The 23,319-nt window shown below is 37.4% G+C and overlaps 1 protein-coding gene across 3 annotated transcripts in view; it reads right to left on the bottom strand.

Moving 5' to 3' along the window:
• SEPTIN10 (septin 10) overlaps positions 1 to 23,319 on the bottom strand; it is a 91,307-nt gene that overhangs the window by 38,223 nt on the left and 29,765 nt on the right. For 2 of the 3 annotated variants that reach the window (XM_045981813.1, XM_045981811.1), the window contains exons 2-5: positions 13,677 to 13,745; positions 7,257 to 7,377; positions 6,661 to 6,856; positions 483 to 669 (exon numbers count right to left, since the gene is read on the bottom strand). In XM_045981813.1, coding sequence (XP_045837769.1) covers positions 483 to 669; positions 6,661 to 6,856; positions 7,257 to 7,377; positions 13,677 to 13,745 — 573 coding nt within the window. Of the gene's footprint in view, positions 1 to 482; positions 670 to 6,660; positions 6,857 to 7,256; positions 7,378 to 9,029; positions 9,068 to 13,676; positions 13,746 to 23,319 lie in introns of those variants that run through there. The other variant, XM_045981812.1, reaches the window with a different exon arrangement.

Raw genomic sequence — 23,319 nt, 5'->3', positions numbered from 1 at the left:
TTAACATGGATTAAAAAAAAAAAATCAAGTAAGTTAATTTGTAGATATTATTTTTCATAGCTCCCTGAATTTATATATCACTCTTTGGCTCAAAGAGTGATATATAAGCAGGTTTTCAGATGGTTCAAATTAAAACATAATTTATTATAACACATGATGAAACATTAGACCTTAATCTTTGTCAATGAACTTCTTCTCATTTAGTAGCATCATAAAGTAAAATTAGTGTCAAATAAATTCTGGCATGCAATTTAATCACTAAAAAAAGGACTAAAATTTATGTTAATATATTTTCTTTGCAGCTCATCTTCCAAACTGAATTTCTCTGGGAAATAACCTAACATTGAAACTTATCAAATGTTCTAAAAATGCAAAGAATAAAAGTTAAAATATGTGTGTGTGTGTGTATAAAAAATAAAGATATTTTAAAAGTTCAAAATAAATATTAAAGCATGACAAATTGAGTCCTTTTCCAAGCCCACCTTGCTGTCAAGGCTCTTCATTGTTAAGAGATCTAGTGTCTTCAGAGAGTGACCTGTCGGGGAGATGAAGTAGAGACACACGTGGATGCGAGAATCGTGGTAGCTAAAGAGAGAGCGCTTGATCTTCAGCTCCTCTTGGAGATAGGCCTCAAACTGAGCATCTATGTAGTCAACTATTGGTTGGTAGCTGCAAAAATAAATATTCAAGTATTTAATACAGCATATCCATGTTACCTAAGATATTTATGTAATTCTAAGGTGTGAGATCTATACTTTTACCAACTAATAAATAGCTACCATCTTTGCTAAACAGAGAACTTTAATAATAAAACAAATTGCACAGAATATGCATGTACAAAGGTAGAACTTTAAAACCATCCGTACAACCTGTGCTTTACACTGCTTTATAGGAACTGAATGAAGGTACATGGACTCATTCTCATGTTCATTCACACACTGCACCCCTTTCTGATAAGGGTTCCCATACTTGCCAGAGTGCTGAATGAGGCCAGGCACTTAACTACAACCAAACTGGACATATTATTTAACTGAGAAAAGGGATGAATATTAATAACCTAAAAGACATTTAAGTCAAATTCTATGACTTCTTGCTTCTTAAATCAGATTCATAAGGCATGAAGAACAGCAAAAAAGAAAGGAGGAAAGGCGTACATCAAATAAAGTAACCAGTAATGCAGGCATGATTTTATCTTTAATTACAAATAGAGGAAAGGCACACACACTTTATGCTGAGTCCTTGCTTTAGATCACTTCTCTTCCGGGCATGCCTTTTCCCCTCTAGCTATTTCATTCTATTCATCCTTCAAGATGGAAATCATTTCACACTGCATGGACACGGGCATTCATCTTAGTCTGTGAATGTTCCACTTCATTCTGATATACTAAAAATTATCTAAACAATTCAACTTCCTACTCTTCTTAAGTAAACCTGACTTTCCAAGTAAAAATAATAGCAAATAGTTCCTCTGTCAAATTCCCTGGACACCTTTATAATTATCTTTGTAGCCCAAATGGAGATGTACTTTGAGAAGCCTAGGGACTCAATAAATGTGCACAGAACTGACTTCTTCCATAAAGTTGTCTGATCCTTCTAGTCCTTAAGGATCGTCACCTCTTTTAATCTCACAGAATACCCTGTTCTTCCCATGTAGATGGTAAACAAATGTGAGAACAGAGACCAGTTATCTTATACTTCTGTGTTCTCTACAATACCTAGCCTATACTTTGAACATTATGAGAGAGAGTATTAGGAGCACGAGTATTCATTATCAGGAACACTATCCTTGGGAAACTCGTCTAAATGTGATCCAACATGATTCCCTCCCCAAAATATTAAAATAGTAAAAGTTAATCTTAATTCTTAAAACATAATTCTTAAAACATAACATTAATCTTTAATTCTTAAAACATAAGAAAAATCCAAAGAAGCATGTACTAATGACCTGAAGGAGATCAGTAACATGACCTATTTTATGACCTAATAGCCATAAACAGTTCTCTACGTGACTGTGTTGCATAACACTTGTCATAAATGAAGACCAAAACATCTTCTGCTAAATAAACAGCATACCATTAGAAGTTCTTCCACAGTAATTTGCCCTAGGTTTCCAATTCTAATACACTGCATACTCAGTCTTCCAATGAAACAAAAGACAATGGCTTAAAATAGAAAAATCACCTCCTTAAAAACTTCCAAAGTGATAAGGAATTAACCAGGTCAAAATTGAAGAGACAGTGGAGCCTGAAAGAGGTGAGTAGAAGATTAGAGAAGGGGTCAGTAAATGGGCCAAGTCCAGATGATGCCTGTATCACATAGCCCTGTTCACTGGTATATGTATTGCCTATGGCTGCTTTGAGTAGTTTGGACAGACTGTAAGTCCCACAAAGTCTGAAATATTTACCATCTAGCACTTTACAGAAAGAGTTTACTAACCCCTGCATTAAAAGCATCAGAGCTAGTTTTGTCCTGAGGCCACTTGTCAATCTAGTTCCTCAGCCTCACTTCTAAAGGACTCAGGGGACAAGATGGAAAAAAGCAAAGCCCAGGGACCATACAGGTAGGAGTCTATTAAGAAACTGCCTCCCCACACTGAATGGAGGTCCTAAAAGCCACACCTTCAGGGTAAGAATGAACTAGAAATTAACCTACAATTCCTTCCCTCTCCCCAAGTTTCTGTAGGAAAGGTTGCCCTGGCACTAAATGAATCAGGGAAAATAAAAAGAAAGGGGGAAAAAAGCCCTTGAGAACTTGAAGTCACAGGGTCTGCTCTCACACATATTCGAAGCCCAGGTTCACAGTGCCTCTTTGATGCTGAGAACCCCGAGTCATAAAATGAGTTTAAGGATCCTCAGAGTATTAAAGCCAATAGGGGCCAAACATAAACATATCCAAATCTGTTTGAGGGAAGACAACTTCATCTTAGACCTCAAATTATCTCTGCAAAAACTTTTCCAAAGACCATGAAATCTACAATAAAAAAATAACCAAGCATAAAAGAAGAAAACCACAATGAATGAGAATCAAAGGAAAAAAACATCAGTAAATAATTTATAATCTTAAGAGCATAAATCTGAGAATCAATGAGAAATTAGAGCAAATTAGATCAAAACCCAAAGAAAGGCAATTATAGGTATAAGAGCAGAAATAAGTAGGGAAAAAAAATATAAAATTGAGAAGACCAATAATAAAGCCAAAATCTGGAAAAAAAAACAAAAACCAAATAGACAGCCTGGAGATTCACAGACCTGTACCCCTGGGGCTAATAATACATTATGTTGATAAAATAAAAAAATTTTTTTTAAAATTCCACATAAAACAACAACAACAAAAAACCAAATAAATGAACAAAGCTTTGTTGAGACTGATCAAAGGGAAAAAAAAACAAGCACAAATAACCAGAAACAGAAAAGGAAATGAAGATATCATCACAGATGATGTAAACAATAAAATAATATGAGGAATATATTATCAAATACTTAAAATAAATATCTTTGAAAATTTGGATGAAATGGACAGATTCTTGGAACACTTAAGATTACAACTGTCTCGAGGGGCACGTGGGTGGCTCAGTTGGTTGGGCGACTGCATTTGGCTCAGGTCGTGATCCCGGAGTCCTGGGATTGAGTCCCGCATTGGGCTCCCGGCTCCATGGGGAGTCTGGTTCTCCCTCTGACCTTCTCCCCTGTCATGCTTTCTCACTCTCTCTCAAATAAATAAATAACATCTTTATAAAAGAAAAAAGATTACAACTGTCTCGAGAAACTACTCTCAATTGGCCTATAATCATTAAAGAAAATTAGTTATTAATTAAAAATCTCAGAAAACTCCAGACTGAGATGGTTTTATTAGTGAGTTCCACCAATCACTTCAGAGAAAAATAACTCTAATTTTATACCTAATATATAAAGAATACAAAATGGTATTCAAGATTTCAAGGCTAATTCACCAATGAAAAGTCAGTTACTAAAATTCACCATTTAAAGGTTAAAGCAAATGTACAATCTTCTCTACAGAATGCAAAAACAAAAAATGTCTGGTAATATTTACTCATAATAAAAAAAAAAACCTCTCACTAGCAATACAATGGAACTTCCTTATTCCAACTTTTAAAAAAAGGAAGAAAGCATAATAAATGGTAAAAATAAAGCTTTCCCTTTGCACCAGGACATGGCAAAGATACCCACTAATACCACTGATTATCCAACATAATACTGTAAGTCCTACCCAGTACAGTCGGGTTTTAAAAATGGAAGAAAGAAAAATTAAAACTGTCTTCAGCCATGATGAGGTAACCAGGACTACATTTACTCTCCCACTCTGAACAACTACAAACTTGATAAAATACACAAAAAAGTCTTTCAGACATCTGACAACAGGCAGTGTAAAATTGTGTTCATTGAGAAGGGAAATAAATTAGAAAAGCTTTATGATTCTCCCAGCTTACTGCCTGAAGACAAGTTTCTAGAGCACAGCACAAGAAAGCACAGAGCCCAGTGGACTCACTGAGTTGAAGAGACAGAAACAGGAGGTCAGGGAGGCCAAGGCAACTAGAATTGGTAGGTAAGGACACTGAATAGAAGGCCCTGCACCAACAGAAGTACTAATAATCTAGATAGACAGCAGTTTCCTCCAGTCCGTGGTGAAGCACTAAATCTGCACATAGGTGTAAGGAAAGAACCCCAGACCATGGATATTTCCTATGTTATAATCATGGTAGTAATTAGAAAACTATGTATTTGTCAAAATTAACTGAATGGTACTTAAAAAAAAAGTATTTTATTTATTCCGTGTAAATTATACATCAACAAAATTTTAAAAGAAACAGAAGAACTGAAAAAATATATAAATGTTATTATTCGTAGATTACATTATTATACGTACATAGAAAATCCACACAAATTTAGAGATAATTGTTGGAATTAATCAGAGAATTTACAAAAGTCACTGTATGCAAAATCAATTATATTTCTAAATACCAAATAGAAAATGAAATATTTCTAAAAGATATCATCTATGAGAGCATCAAATATGCCAAATATCTAAGAATAAATTTAAGTAAAGATTTATAAGAGCACTACACAGAAAATTATAAAAAGAAATTAAGATTTAAAGCAACTTGTCATAGGCCTTTGACTACCACTAATCTGCTTCTTCTGGAAAGTTCACATAAATGTGCTAAAAGGCTCACGTTAAGTCACGTAAAGGGAATCAATTATGCAAACTATTTCCCCTCTAAATCAAACTTTAGAAAACTAGAAAATTACCTCTAACAATGAAAACATATGCATTTCTAAAAGAAAAAATAAGAAGTTCTCGCTTCCCCCCAGCAACCCCCAGTGGGGAGGGGGTTATGGACATTGGGGAGGGTATGTGCTATCGTGAGTGCTGTGAAGTGTGTAAACCTGGTGATTTACAGACCTGTACCCTGGGGATAAAAATACATTATATGTTTATTAAAAAAAAAAAAAAAAAAAAAAGAAAGGATGAATACCCAACTTTTGTAGCAACATGGACGGGACTGGAAGTGATTATGCTGAGTGAAATAAGTCAAGCAGAGAGAGTCAAGTATCATATGGTTTCACTTATTTGTGGAGCATAACAAATGACATGGAGGACATTGGGAGATGGAGAGGAGAAGGAAGTTGAGGGAAATTGGAAGAGGAGGCGAACCATAAGAGACTATGGACTCTGAAAAACAACCTGAGGGTTTTGAAGGGGAGGGGGTGGGAGGTTGGGGGAACCAGGTGGTGGGTAATAGGGAGGGCGCATATTGCATGGAGTACTGGGTGTTGTGCAAAAACAATGAATACTGTTATGCTGAAAAAAATAAATAAATAAATTTTTTATTTTTTAAAGATTTTATTTATTTATTTGACAGAGAGAGATCACAAGTAGATAGAGAGGCAGGCAGAGAGAGAGAGAGAGAGAGGGAAGCAAGCTCCCTGCTGAGCAGAGAGCACGACACGGGACTCGATCCCAGGACCCTGAGATCATGACCTGAGCCGAAGGCAGAGGCTTAACCCACTGAGCCACCCAGGCGCCCTAAATAAATAAATTTTAAAGTTATAAAATTGAAAAAAAAAAAAAGTTCTTGCTTAACCCCAACCTATTTCCCTGTTTCATATTTCGAATTTCATACACAATCTATAATCACTTTATAATACCACAGGAGAAAGAATGATATAATACAAATATAGATACTAATTTCAACTATCAAACTTTTCCTGCAATGCTTAATAGTAGACCTGGCTGATTTGCTTAGAATTTTACACACAGAAAAATTCATGCACCATGGATTTGGCCATTATATATTTGCCACTGTATGTCTTACTTTTTTTCCCCTTCAACAAAATAAGTCCTGCCTCAAAATTAGTACAAATCACTTATTATACACCAAACTGGAATATGGGGAAATAATTAAAACAATTTTTGCCTAAGTACACATTTCAATAATTTGAGTCAAATTATGCTAAAAAGAATTAAGACAACTGTGTAGAAAAATGTCAATTTGTTAAGAATAAAACACTGCTGATTTATTTAAAAAAATTAAAGTCTGGGAGGAAACTGTATGAATTTCCATAGTAGAAAACCAAATCATGCCTACTGAGACAAGACAAATGTCTTGAAATAAGACAATTACAATAAGAAAACATGTACCTCTCTTCTTTGTTTATTTGGTCACCAAATCCTACTGTATTCACAATGGTCAATTTCAATCGAACATTACTTTCTTGGAGTTCATATGTCTGAGCTTTAAGTTTAACATGTGGGTAAAAATGTGAGGATTCATGGTCTTCAAAATTAGTATTAAACAATGTGTCAATCAGCGTTGATTTTCCAATTCCAGTCTCCCCTGAAAGAAACAAAGGTACATTGTCGCAGGTGTAGAGGACAGATGAGAAAAAAAAGAACTCTTAGACTGGTTTCAAGGATCCCAAATATTTCAAACATTCCAAAGGCTGTTTTGTCTATGAAAGACATACAAGTTAAGGCTGGTCCACTGAGTCATTAGCAGAACATAAAAGTGAGTATATATGCTAAGTTACTCAGGACTCTGAAGAAAGCACTGAAATGTTTAAAGAACAAAAAAGTTTAAAGCAGTACAGCAAAGAAAAACAAAACTGATAGGATTTAAGTAACTGAAAAAATCTGCAATCATGATCTCTAATAACATGAGCATCATACTGCTTCCAAGAGTGAAGAGAACACAAGGAATATAAAGGAATAATTTAAAGGAAGAGTTTGCCACTTACCCACACAGAGAATATTAAAACAGAAGCCTTGCTGAATGGATCTATTGACCAGCTGATCGGGCAAACTTTCAAAACCAACATGGCCAGACATAGTTAAAGAACGAATATTTTCTTTTTTTTGCTGTAGGAAAACAAAGACAATGGCAATAATTTAAAACAACTAATTAAAATTGTTTTAAATTAAATTTAAAATTTTAATTATAATTCATTAAAGCAAAAAAACTTTTACTAAAATAGGATGTAGGCACATTTGAAAAGATAAATATAATTTACCAAAGAAACTAAAGATTTTATGATCATTAGACCTTCACGAAGATACAACCGTATTAAGTAAATTTGTGAGAAACCTGATTTCAAACCCTGAAAACATACACATTTCTTATTCTCTTCATACAATGAGAGTCCAGCATTACTTACAACATTCAAATACTTGATTTCCAAAAAATAGGAAATCATGTAAACTATGGCAGAGTCACTCACAAAATGGAATAAAGTTATTATAGGTGTTTATGATAAGTATTTGGTAACTTAAATTTTACATTAAAATGTCACATGAAAAAAGCCCAATACAAAATTACGCAGTTTTAGCTCCCAGTAATGGCACAGTAACTTATGTCACCTGCTAATAACATTTATAATCTATTCTTCCAAGTCAGTGGAGTACAACCAAAGTCCAACAGGCACTGGAGGGAATAAGACTCTTGGGAGTAGGAAACCATGTAAAGTGAGATGCACATTTTCTAGGTCTTTCTGAAGGCATACCCTAGTCACTGCTGCACAAAGAAGACAGACCTCAGGATGGGTTGAGAAGTTGGAAATAAGGGCAGGTGTATCAGCTGAAAATTGAAGAAGAAAATTATAGAAAGGAGGGAATCCAAAATCTGCAAGTGCACTCCCCTCAAATCTCTGGTTGACTGCTGAACTGCACAAGTACAGGGGAAATACAAGGAGCCTAGCAAGGGGAAAATGGAAATTGGAAGGAGCTATGTAGAGTTTTCAAGAATGTCATCCCAGGGAGCTTGAATTTTAACTCTGTAAATTAAAGGGGCTCAATAAACATTTCAGACTTTCCACTAAAAACCTGTATGAACCATATTCTAGGAGTAAGGATCACATCCCAGGAATCAGAAATGTTCCCTAATACACAACTGAAACAGACCTGCCCTAACAAAGTGTAAAACTAAGGCTCAACATGAACAATGCAACAAGCTTATAATTTACTGCCTGCTAGAACCAAGGTCAACACTCTTCAGAAGAAGTAATAAGAATCCAGCACCTCTACAATGTATCATCCACAACATCTACTACACAATAAAAAATTACTATAGAGGAAGAAGCACAAAAATGTGACCCACAGTCAGGAGAAAAAAAGTCAAAAGAAAGAGATCCACAAATGAACCGGATATTCAATCAGGTGATAAAAACTTTAAAAAATGACTATGACAAATATGCTGAAAAAGAAAAAAGTAATCCTCTTTTTCTACAGGAAAAGAAGATAGATATAATGGGTGGCGAATTACAAGAGAAATTTGAAAACTCTCAACAACAAAAGGCAACAAATGGGATTCCTAGAAGGAAAAATGCAACATCTGAAATAAAAAACCTACTGAACAGAATTAACAGCAGATCAAACTATGGAAGGGAAGATTTGTTCAATAGTTATGTCCAAGTTAAATATCTTCATCAATCCAAGCTAAAAATCTCTTATAGAAAAACTAAAACTGTAACAGAGTCCAAAAAAACTGTGGGACAATATCAAATGATCTTACATACCTGTAACTGGAATGCCATACAGAAAAGATGGGGAGAGACTGGGAGAGGGAAGGAAATATCCAAGTGTTAGTGACCGAAAATTCTCCAATTTTCTAAACATGAACTAAGAGATCCAATTTAGCAAACTACAAACAGGAAAAAATCCAGGGAAACCCATAACTAGGCACATAAGAGCAAAATATTTCAAAACAAAGATAAACTTTATGAGCTACCAAATATGGGGAGACATATTACAGACAAGTGAAACATATAAAATGACTACAGGTTTCTCATAAACAACAATGCAAACCATAAGACAACAGAACATCAATAAAATGCCCAAAGAAAAAAAATGACAACCTAGAATTCCATAACCAATAAAAATATCATTCACAAATGAAAGTCAAAGGAAGACATCTTCAGACCAAAAAAAAAAAAAAAACCTAAGAAAATTCACCTACACTATAAGAAATGTTAAAAGTTATTCAAGAGAAAGGAAAATGACATCAGACCTACAAAAAGAAATGAAAACTGCCAGAAAAGTAGAAATGTGGGTAATTGTAAGAGAATTTTTTTGTTAGTTTTAATTTCTTGAAAATATGATTGTTTAAAGCAACAACAACAACAATGTATCACAGAGTTTATTATCACGGAGAAGTAGAATGTATGATAGTGACAGCATAACGGATGGAAGAGGGAATGGAGAGCTACTGATGTGAGGTTTCTATATTATACATGGAGCATTATAATACTGTTTGAAGATATGTGTGATAAAGTAAAGCCTAAACCAATTACTATTTTAAAGAAATAAAAGGCCAAAGAGATACAGACAGTAAGTCAATAGTAAAGATGAAATGCAATCATAAAAATAATCCAAAAGACATAGAAGAAAGAAAAATGAAAGAACAAATGTGACAAAGAAAATAGCAGCAAACTGGCAGACTTAAACCTAGCCAAGTCTATAATTAAATTAAATATAAATGGTTTAAACCAGTGATATCCAACAGAACTTCCTATGATGGTAGAAGTGTTCTATATCTGAGCTGTGCAACAGGAACTCACCAGCCAGCCACAGGCAGATACTGAGCACTTCAAATGTGACTAATGCAACTGAGGAATTGATTTCTACATTTTATTAAACTGATTTAAATTTAAACAGCCACACATGGCTAGTGGCTACCGTACTGGACAATGAATGTCTAAACATTTCAGGTTAAAAGAAGGAAATCATCAGACTGGATAAAAGAGTAAGACAACTCTATGACAATCTGGTTCTAAAATCTATATGGAAAAGTAGGCAATTAGTAACAACTACAACAATTATGCAAAAGAACAAAGTTGAAGGACTTATACTACCTAATCATAAAGCTACAATCACCAGGAAGTATGATATTGTGACAATCTAATTATTTATCTACTTGTATCTTTCATCAAAATTAAAAACTTATGGGGCGCCTGAGTGGCTCAGTCGGTTAAGCCTCTGCCTTCAGCTCAGGTCATGATCCCAGGGTCCTGGGATCTAACCCAGCATCAGGCTCTCTGCTCAGCAGGGGGCCTGCTTCCTCCTCCCCATCTGCCTGCCTCTCTGTCTACTTGTGATCTCTCTTTCTCTGTCAAATAAATAAAAAAAATCTTTTAAAAAATTAAAATTAAAAAATTTGTTTTAAAAATTTAAATCTGTGATCAACAAGGAATATGAAAATCACAGATTGAAAGAAAATATTATATATTTGGCATATATACATGACAAAGCACTTATATTCAGAATATCTGAAGAATTCAAATGATTTAATAATAACAATCCACTTTTTAGAAAATGGATAAAGACTCAAATAGAATTTCACACAGACAGCCAAGCAAATGAAAGAGTGGTCAACAGTACCGGTTATCAAGGTAATGTGAATTAAAACTACAATAAGTTATCACTGAACACTCCAAAATGGCTAAATTTAAAAGCCTGATAATATCAAGTATTAGATATTATGAAATGGAACTCTGATAAATTTGCTGGTGTGAAAGCAAAATGGTACAGGCACTTTGGATAACAGGTGGGCAGTTTCTTATAAAGTTAAAACATATTACTATACAACCAAAAAACTCCACCTGTAGGTACCCAAGGTAAATAAAAATACACATGAATGTTCTTGGCAGCTTTAGTACAAATAGTCAAAAACCAGAAAGAACCCAATACCCAACAATCGGTGAATAGAGAAATAAAATGTAGTATATCCATACAATGGAATACTAAACTACTGATATATGCCACAATATGCCTAAGTCTCAAAAATTAAGTGATTTATTTACTGTGATATGGATAAAAATCTTTCAAAGGGTAGCGACAGACTATGGAGAGTGGTTATTACTGGGGAATGGACTTGGAAGTTGAGGGAGTGGTCTGGGAGGTACAGGTGAGAAAGATTCACTTTTTACATTATACAGTGGATAAAATTCTAACATGGACCCTGTGACAGATGGCCCCTTCTATTTTTTTCAATCAAACACTAATCTACATGATGTTATGAAGGGATTTTGTAGATGTAATTAAGGTCACAAATCAGTTAACCTGAGAAAGGGAGACTATCCTGGGTGGGGCTGACCTAATCAGGTGAGCCCTTAAAAACGACCAGGAGCTTCCAGGTGAAAGAGATTTGAAATCTTAAGGAGATTTGATAGTTGGGTTCTCCCCTCTTGTATGGATGACAGAGAGCTATATGGCAAGGACATAAGCTAGTAACAACCAGCCAACAAGAAACTGAATTCTGCCAACAGCCTGAAAGAATCTGGAAGGGGAGCCTCAGATAAGAATCCAACCAGCCAACATCCTGAGTGAGACCCTGAGGAGAGAAGCCAGCTATGCTGGCCTGGCTTTCTAACCTACAAAACAATGAGCTAATAGATAGGTGTTTTTTTAAGAAGCTAAAATCATGGAAATTTGTTATGGGGCAACAGAAAACTAGTATACTATATTCTCTTTTCTACCCTTTGAATCCCTTTTAGTCACGTTTGTTGAGAGAGAAGAAACACTATGCTTCCAAGTCATGAAAGTGTTCAAGAAGTTTAGAGTAATACTTGTTAGAGTTTTTATGTGATAAACACATACTTATCAGATAAAAGTTGAATTAAATGACCTATAGAATTCCTTCCTGTTCTAAAGTTGTAAGATTTTTGGGTCATGTTAACAGAAGCTTTCCAAAAAATGTGGTGGTGGTCACCAGAATTTAGTGAAGAGGGGCCAGAGAAAATGAAGATTAAGCAATGACCACTCAGTGGATTAGTCACTAAAGTATTACTAGTGACTGTGACAGTAGTTTCAGCAGAGCAATGTGTTAGAAAGCAGATAAGAGTAATTCCAAAGGTCTGCCAGGTGATAAAGATGGGGCAGATTATTATTACCAAAGAAAGAAAAAAGATAAAAACAACAGTAGTTTGGCAGTCAAACTACAATTTATCAAAACTGTGGGGCCTTTGGGGCGCTTGGATGGCTCAGTGGGTTAAGCCTCTGCCTTCGGTTCAGGTCATGATCTCAGGGTCTTGGGATCGAGCCCCGCATCGGGCTCTCTGCTCAGCGGGGAGTCTGCTTCCCACTCTCTCTCTGCCTGCCTCTCTGCCTACTTGGGATCTCTCTGTCAAATAAATAAACAAAATCTTAAAAAAAAACAAACAAAAACAAAACTGCGGGGCCTTTAGCATGTATGAAGGAAGAGGGGAAAACAAGAAGAGGCTTAATGGGCACAGAACTAAGAAAATAATTTAATCTTACTGAATTACCCAAGCTTGTATTTGTGATTTTCTCTTTCTTTCTTTAAAGATTTTATTTATTTATTTAACAGAGAGAGCGAGACAGCACAAACAGGGGGAATAGCAGAGGAAGAGAGAAGCAGGCTCTCTGCTGAGCAGGGAGCCCAAAGCGGGGGATCACAACCAGAGCCAAAGGCAGATGCTTAACCTGTTTTTGCAATTTTCTGTTTAAAGAATCATCAACTCACCTTTCACCAAGTTAAATTTACCTCTCTTTTTAAATATAAATTTTAATATGAATTACCAAAATACACCCCTCCTATGCAGGCACACTTAGAAGAACCTTTAAGGGCTGATCTAGCACTCAGGTGAGCCATATGACAGGGCCATCCAGTGAATTCCTACACTCTGTCATTAAAGGAGTTCTCTCCAAACACCAAGTTCTGCAAGTACGCCCATTAAAGCAGTGCTAGTCTTCCTACTGAATGCTGTGGAAGCAGCCAGAGTTTTAATTTGCTTCATGTCCCTTAAGAAAGAGACACTGAGGGCGCCTGGGTGGCTCAGTGGGTTAAAGCCTCTGCCTTCGGCTCAGGTCATGATCCCAGGGTCCTGGGATCGAGCCCCATATCGGGCTCTCTGCTCAGTAGGGAGCCTGCTTCCCTCCTCTCTCTCTCTGCCTGCTCTCTGCCTACTTGTGATCTCTCTCTGTCAAATAAATCTCTGTCAAATCTCTGTCAAAAAATAAAATCTTTTAAAAAAAAAGACACTAAAAACACTCAACAATTATTTAAACTGATTTTTAATTTCAATCAACATAGAAGTTAATTTATATTCAAGGTACAAACAAAAGTCTATCAGATCTGAGTAGTTATTTTGAAAACCTAGAGGTGTGCAGAGTACAAGATGGATCTATTTAAAAGATATACTCACTTTCTGCTCATCATCAGATACTTGTGAGGACAGACAGGTTGTTTTTGTTGGCATGTGAGACTGAAAGAGCTGAAAAAGAAAAAAATTAAAACAGATATTAGTTCAAAAAACCTTGTATCTAAGTAATATATCTATGTTAAAAGGGAATTATAATATTATCATTATCATCAAGTTTTGACTTGCAATCTATACAACTGACTCATACTTAAAACCATGATTTTCTTACTGGATAAATACATGCAAAAGTAAATAATATATAATATTCAACATATACATCAACATACTTACCCAAACATGCAAAAATACTGTAAAAGAGTAAACTCCCATTTACAACCAGGAAGACAAAGAACATTACTTTTATTTAAAAGACTTAATAGTGGAACCAGAAAATATCCTGGATAGCCAAAGAAATGTTGGGGGGGGGGGTATGGATACTGAAGTTGGAGTCATCACAGTTCCAGATTTCAAGCTGTATTACAAAGCTATGATCATCAAGACAGTATGGTTCTGGCATAAAAACAGACACACGGATCAGTGGAACAGAACAGAGAACCCAGAAATGGACCCTCAACTCTGTGGTGAACTATTCTTCGACAAGGCAGTAAAGAATATCCAAACAGTCTTGGGAAAACTGGACCATGACACACAAAAGAATGAAACTGGACCACTTTCTTACAACATACAGAAAAATAAACTCAAAGTGAATAAGAACCCAAATGTGAGACACGAATCGATCAAAATCCTAGAAGAGGGAGGAGACAAGATGGCAGGGAAGTAGGAGGAGGCGTCATTTCAACCTGTACCCTAAAGTGAGCTGATTACCTACCACGGAACTCCAATCACCCATGAAATCAGCCTGAGATTAGAATTATACACGTCTGGATCTCTACAGGGGCAGAAGACACCAGTAGGCAGTTAAAGCCCAATAGGAACATCAGACTGGCATCGGAAGATAAACAAAAGGGGGAGGGAGCCACCAGAAGCGACCCATTGGAAAGTAATAACCCAATATGAGAGTGCCCTGGGACTGGGGACCAGCATTAACTTCGAGTCTGGTTGAAAGCACTCAAAAAGAGCAAAGGATCACTGGGGGAAAACTGTGGGAATCGGGACAGTTAGGGACAGGGGCTTAAGTCCCCCCGACCCAGGACAGTCACTGCTGATGCTGAGCCAGAGAGAATGTGGCGAAGAAACCAGTTCTTGGTCCCTGAGCCTCCATCGTGCCTGAGAGCACCTGGGTGGCAGCACCCATGAGGGTGAGGGAGCCTCAACAGCGGGCAGAAACACAGCCCTTTGCACACTACACTCGCAAGCCGCGCAACCAGAGTTTGAGTTGGGCCCCATACCCTCCCCTGAGAGGTGTGTGCAGACGCCAGCCTGCACAATCATAGCCTTTTGCACTCTCCACGCGTGAGCCGTGCGACCAGAGTCTGAGTTGCACCCCACAGCCTCCCCTAAGAGAGGTGCGTGCAGGTGCCAGCCCATGGTCTCTCCGACTCGGAGAGTCTGAGCACTCCCAACCCAGGCCGACGGGAAAATCTCAGTGTGCTCTCTCTGCTTGGGACCTCTCTGGCAGTCCGGCCCTGCCCAGACAGCCGCGGTTAGTATTTCTCATGGTTTTAGGTACAAGCGGGAGTTCTGTGACCCCAGAGACCCTGACTGGGAACGTGCTCTGCTAAGGGCAGATGGGGAATTGATGTGCTCTGGAACACCCAGAGGGGAACAGACTGAGGCTTCTCTCTGAGAGGGAGGTCTGGGTGCAGTTTGTTTTCCTCTAAACATCCAAAAACCATCAAAAGCTGCCAAGGGAGAGAAAACAAACAAACAAACCAACAAAAAAACCTCCAGAGAACAAAAGCCTGAAAAAGTGGTTTCCTCAGAGCCCACCCCCTTGATGGGGGCAGGAGGACTTAACTCCAGCAAGATTCCCTGAAAAACCAAGCAGCAGGCCCCTCCCCCAAAAAACGAACCAAAAAGAAAAAAAAAAAGACAAGAGGACAACCACCACTAACCTATTTACCATCACAGTGAGATGTCCACTATATCAAATTCCGTAACTTTTTCACCTGAACTTTTTGATACATATACCTGTGGTTTTCTTTTACTTTTCTATTTTTTAAATTTTAATTTAATTTTATCAATTTAGTTTATACTATTTTTTTAAATATTCATATAGACTTAAGCTTCAAGGTAATCCCCTATTCCCCAATCAATGCTACCCCTATAGGTAAACCAGTTTCTAATCTCCCTTTATCTTAGGAAAGTTGAGTCCTTTAACAAAGATATCAAAATACATCCAGGAACAATCAAAATAACCTTCCTCGCCCACACTGATAATTTATAACCACTCTCCCATCTATTCTTCCGCCAGTGTTTCTGTGTATTTGTTTTTATCCTGGTAGTACATAAATGTTATACTTGGCGTTCCTTTTGATGAGCTTCTTTTTTTGTTTTTATTTATTTATTTATTTTCTTCTCCTGTCATCTACTTTGTTGGTCTTTTCATTTGTCTATTTTTGTTTGTATATTTCATAAATCTTATCTTGGGGACCATTTGGGCTGGGCATTCTCTTTTATTTTATGTTTCTATTTTTCCCTGACTCTCTCTCTCCTTTTTTCTTTCTTTTGGGTGGGGACTCTTGATTGCTCAGAAGCGTTCCAGGGTGCACCTTGCCTGCACAACGGTTGATACATTCGGCTACACATCCGTTCAGCCATCTCTCACCAAAATGACTAGGACGAAGAATGCCCAACAGAAGAAAAGTTCAGAGACTGGGCCTTCTGCAACAGAGCTATTGGATATGGACACAGAAAGTATGTTGGAAAGGGAATTCAGGCTAACAATTATCCAGGCAATAGCTAGGTTGGAGAAAGCCTTTGATGACAAATGGAATTGATTAGGGCAGAACTGAAAGCCACCAGGGATGATGTTCACAATGTTCTCAACGAGTTCCAATCTAATCTAAATTCTGTAAAAGCTTGGGTAACGGAGCCAGAAGATAGAATTAGTGGTCTGGAGGACAAAAAGAGAAAAGGGATCAGGAAGAAGCCTGGAATAAACAACTTAGAAGCCATGAAAACAGAATTAAGGAAATAACTGACGCCATGAATCGTTCCAACATAGAATTATTGGAATCCCTGAGGGGGAGGAGAAAGAAAGAAGACTAGAAGATATAGTGGAACAAATTCTCCATGAAAATTTTCCCAATCTTGCGAATGGAACCAGTGTTCATGTACTAGAGGTAGAAAGGTCTCCCCCCAAGACCATAGAATCTAGAAAGACTTCAAGACACCTGAGAGTGAAAATGATGAATCATAATTGTGGACAGGAGCTCTTGAAAGCAGCGAGGGCAAAGAAGTTCCTTAGGTACAGAGGAAAGCCCATCAGAATAACGCCAGACCTGTCCACAGAAAACTGGCAAGCCAGAAAGGGCTGGCAAGATGTATTCAGGGCACTAAATGAGAAGAACATGCAGCCAAGAATACTTAATCCAGCAAGACTGACATTAAAAATGGATGGAGAGATAAAGAGCTTTCAAGACCGGCAAGGCTTAAAAGAATATGTGACCACCCAGGCAACACTGCAGGAAATATTAAGGGGGGGTTCTATAAAAGAGGAAAAATCCTCAGACTATTATTGAACAGAAATATATGGAGACAATCTATAGAAACAGACTTCACAAGTAACACAATGTCAATAAAAACATATCTCTCAATAATCACTCTCAACGTGAATGGCCTAAATGCACCCATAAAACAACACAGGGCTGCAGATGGGATAAAAAGACAGGACCCATCCATATATTGTCTACAAGACCCACTTCGAACCTAAGGATACACCCAGACTAAAAGTGGAGGGATGGAGAAGCCTCTTTCATGCCAATGGGCCTCAAAAGAAGGCTGGGGTAGTGATTCTCATATCATATAAATTAGATTTTAAACTAAAAACTGTAGTCAGAGATACAGAAGGACACTACATCATTCTTTTTTTTTTAAAAGATTTTATTTATTTATTTGACAGACAGAGATCACAAGTAGGCAGAGAGGCAGGCAGAGAGAGTGAGAGGGAAGCAGGCTCCCTGCCGAGCAGAGAGCCCATGCGGGACTCGATCCCAGGACCCTGAGATCATGACCTGAGCCGAAGGCAGTGGCTTAAACCACTGAGCCACTCAGGTGCCCGACACTACATCATTCTTAAAGGGACTATCCACCAAGAAGATCTAACAATTGTAAATATTTATGCCCCAATACGGGAGCAGACAATTACATAAGAAAACTGTTAATCTAGATAAAGAGTCTCATTGACATGAATACATTAAGAGTAGGAGATCTTAACATGCCACTCTAAGTAACAGACAGATCATCCAAGCAGAAAATCAATAAAGAAACAAGAGCATTGAATGACACATTGGACTAGAGGGACCTCATAGATATATACAGAACATTCCACCCTAAAACAACAGAATACTCATTCTTCTCGAATGCACATGGAACCTTCTCCAGAATAAACCACATACTGGGTCACAAATCAGGGCTCAACTGATACCAAAAGATTGAGATTATTCCCTACATATTCTCAGATCACAGTGCTTTGAAACTGGAGCGCAACCACAAGGAAAAGTTTGGAAGGAACTCAAACACCTGAAAGCTAAAGACCACCTTGCTTAAAAATGCTTGGATCAACCAGGAGATCAAAGAAGAACTTAGAACAATTCATGGAAACCAATGAGAATGAAGACACTTTGGTCAAAAACCTATGGGACACAGCAAAGGCGGTCCTAAGGGGGAAATCATAGCTATCCAAGCCTCCCTCAAAAAAAAATGGAAACATCCAGAATATACCAGCTGTCTCTACACCTTAAAGAACTGGAGAATCAACAACACATTAAGTCAACTCCACACACAAGAAGGGAAATAATCAAGATTAGAGCAGAGATCAATGAAATAGAACCTAGAGGTACAGTAGAACGCATCAAGGAAACTAGAAGCAGGTGTCTTGAAAGAATCAATAAGATCGATCAACCATTGGCCAAACTAATCCAAAAGAAAAGAGAGAAGGCCCAAATTAATAAAATTATGAATGAAAAGGGAGAGATCACAATGAACACCAAGGAAATAGAAACAATCATCAGAAATTATTATCAACAGTTATATGCCAAGAAGTTAAGCAACCTAGATGAAATGGATACATTCCTGGAAAACTATAAACTTCCAAAACTGAACCAGGAAGAAATGGACAACCTGAATAGGCAGATATCTAGTAACAAGATTGGAGCAGTGATCAAAATCCTCCCAAAAAACAAGAGCCCAGGACCTGACGGACTCCCTGGGGAATTCTACCAAACTTTCAAAGAAGAAATAACACTTATTCTCCTGAAGCTATTTCAAAAAATTGAAGCAGAAGAAAAACTTCCAGACTCTTTTTATGAAGCCAGCATTACCCTGATCCCCAAACCAGGCAAAGACCCTACCAAAAAGGAGAATTTCAGACCAATATCCCTGATGAACAGGGATGCTTAGATCTCAACAAGATCCTAGCTAATAGGATCCAAAACACATTAAAAAGATTATCCACCATGACCAGGTGAGATTCATCCCTGGGTTGCAAGGATGGTTCAACATTCGCAAATCAATCAATGTGATAAAACAAATCAATAAGAGAAGAGAGAAGAACCACACGGTCCTCTCAATTGATGCAGAAACAGCATTTAACAAAATCCAGCATCCGTTCCTGGTTAAAACATTTAAAGTACAGGGATAGAGGGAACATTCCTGAACTTCATAAAATATATCTATGAAAGACCCACAGCAAATATCATCCTCAATGGGAAAAAGCTTGCAGCCTTCCCGTTGAGATCAGGAACACAACAAGGATGCCCACTCACACCACTTTTGTTTGACATAGTATTAAAAGTCCTAGCAACAGCAATCAAACAACAAAGAGAAATAAAAGGTATCCAAATTGGCAAGGAAGAAGTCCAACTCACTCTCTTCACAGATGACATGATACTTTATTTGGAAAACCCCAAAGACTCCACGCCCAAACTACTAGAACTCATACAGCAATTCAGTAACGTGGCAGGATACAAAGACAATGTACAGAAATCAGTGGCTTTCTTACACACTAACAATGAAAACACAGAAAGGGAAATTAGAGAATTGATTCTATTTCCCACAGCACCAAGAACCATAAGATACCTGGGAATAAACCTAACCAAAGAAGTAAAAGATCTGTACTCCAGGAACTACAGAACACTCATGAAAGAAATCGAAGAAGACACAAAAGGATGGAAGACCGTTCCATCCTCTTGAATCAGAAGAATAAACATTGTTAAAATGTCTATACTGCCTAGAGCAATCTATACTTTTAATGCCATTCCGATTAAAATTCCATCAGTATTTTTCAAAGAGCTGGAGCAAATAATCCTAAAATTTGTATGGAACCAGAAGAGACTCCGAATTGCTAAGAAAACGTTGAAAAAGAAAAACAAAACTGGGAGCATCACGTTGCCTGATTTCAAACCTTACTACAAAGCTGTGATCGCTAAGACAGCATGGTACTGGCATAAAAACAGACACATAGACCAGTGGAACAGAGTAGAGAGCCCAGATATGGACCCTCAACTCTATGGTCAAATAATCTTCAGCAAAGCAGGAAAGAATATACCGCGGAAAAAAGACAGTCTCTTCAATAAATGGTGCTGGGAAAATTGGACAGCTATATGTAGAAGAATGAAACTCGACCATTATCTTACACCATACACAAAGATAAATTCGAAATGGAAAAAAGACCTCAATGTGAGACAAATAATCATGTCAAAAATGGGCAGAAAACATGAACAGACACTTCTCCAATGAAGACACAAAAATGGCCAACAGACACATGAAAAAATGTTCATCATCACTAGCCATCAGGGAGATTCAAATTAAAACCACATTGAGATACCACCTTACACCAGTTAGAATAGCCAAAATTAGCAAGACAGGAAACAACGTGTGTTGGAGAGGTTGTGGAGAAAGGGGAACCCTCTTACACTGTTGGTTGGAATGCAAGTTGGTGCAGCCAATTTGGAGAACAGTGTGGAGATTCCTCAACAAATTAAAAATAGAGCTTCCCTATGACCCTGCCATTGCACTACTGGGTATTTACCCCAAAGATACAGATGTAGTGAAAAGAAGGGCCATCTGTACCCCAGTGTTCATAGCAGCAATGGCCACGGTCGCCAAACTGTGGAAAGAACCAAGATGCCCTTCAACGGATGAATGGATAAGGAAGATGTGGTCCATATACACGATGGAGTATCATGCCTCCATCAGAAAGGATGAATACCCAACTTTTGTAGCAACATGGACGGGAGTGGAAGAGATTATGCTGAAGGAAATAAGTCAAGCAGAGAGAGTCAATTATCAGATGGTTTTACTTATTTGTGGAGCATAAGAAGTAACACGGAGGACATAGGGAGACGGAGAGGAGAAGGGAGTTGAGGGAATTTGGAGGGGGAGATGAACCATGAGAGACTATGTACTCTGAAAAACAATCTGAGGGGTTTAAAGGGGTGGAGGTGGGAGGTTGGGGGAGCCTGGTGGTGGGTATTATGGAGGGCACATATTACATGGAGCACTGGGTGTGGTGCATAGACAAAGAAATTTTTTAAAAAATCCTCTTAGAGAACACAGGCAGCCACCTCTTTGACCTTAGCCACAGCAACTTATTAGACATGTCTTTCAAAGCAAGGGACACAAAAGCAAAAATGAGCTATTGGGACTTCATTAAGATAAAAAGCTTTTACACAGCAAAGGAAACTGTTGACAAAACTAAAAGGCAACCTATGGAATGGGAGTAGATACTTGCATATGTCTTATCAGATAAAGGGCTAGTATTCAAGATCCATAAAGAGCTTACCAAACGCAACACCCAAAAAACAAAACAAAACAAAACAAACAAAAAAAAAACCAACAAAAAATCCAGTGAAGAAATGGGCAGAAGATATGAACAGACATTTCTCTAAGGAAGACATAAAAATGACAAAGAGACACATGAGAAAAATGCTCCACATCACTCAGCATCAGGAAAATATAAACCAAAACCACCTGACAGATGTGAAATACCATCTCACACCTGTCAGAATGGCTAAAATGAACAACTGAGAAAATCCCAGATATTGGCAAAGATGCGGAGAAAGGTGAACCCTCTTACACACTGGTAGGAATGCAAACTTGTATAGCCATTCTGGAAAACAGCATGGAGGTTCCTCAAAATGCTACAAATAGAGCTACCCTAAAACCCAGCAATTACACTTCTAGGTACTTATCCAAAGGATACAAATATAGTGATTCGAAGGGGAACATGCACCCCAATGTTTATACCACCAATGTCCACAACAGCTAAACTATGGAAAGAGCCCAGATGTCCACCGACAGATGAATGGTTAAAGAATATATAAACACATCACATTTATATATATATATGTATATATATATATAAATAAAAAGATGCATTTATATATATATTTGTATATGTGTATGTGATGTGTTTATACACACACACACATATATGGACATGGACGGAAGTAGAGGGTATTATGCTACGTGAATTAAGTCAATCAGAGAAAGGCAATCATCATATGATTTCCCTAATACATGGAATTTAAGAAACAAAACAGAGGAGCATGAAGGAGGGAGGGAATAATAAAACAAGACATAATCAGAGAGAGAGACAAACCACAAGAGACTCTTAAGCATAGTTAACAAACGGAGGGTTGATGGAGGGGAAGATGGGGTAACTGGGTGATAGTCCTTAAGGAGGGCACTTGATGAAATGAGCACCGGGTGTTATAGGTAACTGATGAATCACTAAATTCTACCTCTGAAATTAATAATAAACTATATGTTAAAATGAATTTAAATTAAAAACTTTTAAAACTGAAAGACTTTACAGGATTAAAAAGGAAAAATAAGCTATTTCACTAAAAATTTTCTAGGAGCCATGAAGATACTCAACATTAGGTATATTCCACAGTAGCATGCCAGGGTAAATACAAATGTTAATGACCCAATTTCAGTATAGTTAGGAAAACAAGTATTTAAAAATCTGAACAAGTCCCTTAGTTAACCAATTAAAACAGAAATAATTATCATTTATAGGATTTCTGTCATATGCCAATCACTATATAGCTCATTAAGTACATTTCTTATTTAAGCACATTTCTTAGTTTCTGAGCTATACATATTCTCATTCCCACAGCCTACATGAGAAAATTACGATTCTGAAAGGTTCCATAACATACCCCAAATCACAAAAGCCAGTTAGCCATAGACATAGGTCTGATCTGCCTGTGAAGCTGATGTTCCTTCCACTACTGTCCCAATTTGTTTGGCTATAAACCAAACAAATGTTCACTATTTTCAACATTGAGGAATGGGGGAAGAAAAGTACAAGAGAAGTGGGAATTTCAAAGCAATGCTGCCCCAATAATTGCTATTGTACTTTTGGGTGCAGCACAAGATACTAAGGAAATGTGGCATTTTTTAAAAAGTAGCATCGTATGGATATAGTAAGAAAAATGTAAACAGTGACAGTAAGGAAATAGTGCAAAATAAGTTCCTCTTCTATCCTTGATTTACTAGTACCTCAACAGACCTA

Source organism: Meles meles, chromosome 16 (assembly GCF_922984935.1).
Source record: "Meles meles chromosome 16, mMelMel3.1 paternal haplotype, whole genome shotgun sequence".
Taxonomy (NCBI): Eukaryota; Metazoa; Chordata; class Mammalia; order Carnivora; family Mustelidae; genus Meles; species Meles meles.
Note: the sequence above shows the minus strand (reverse complement) of the source record. Positions and strands in the feature narration are given on the sequence as shown.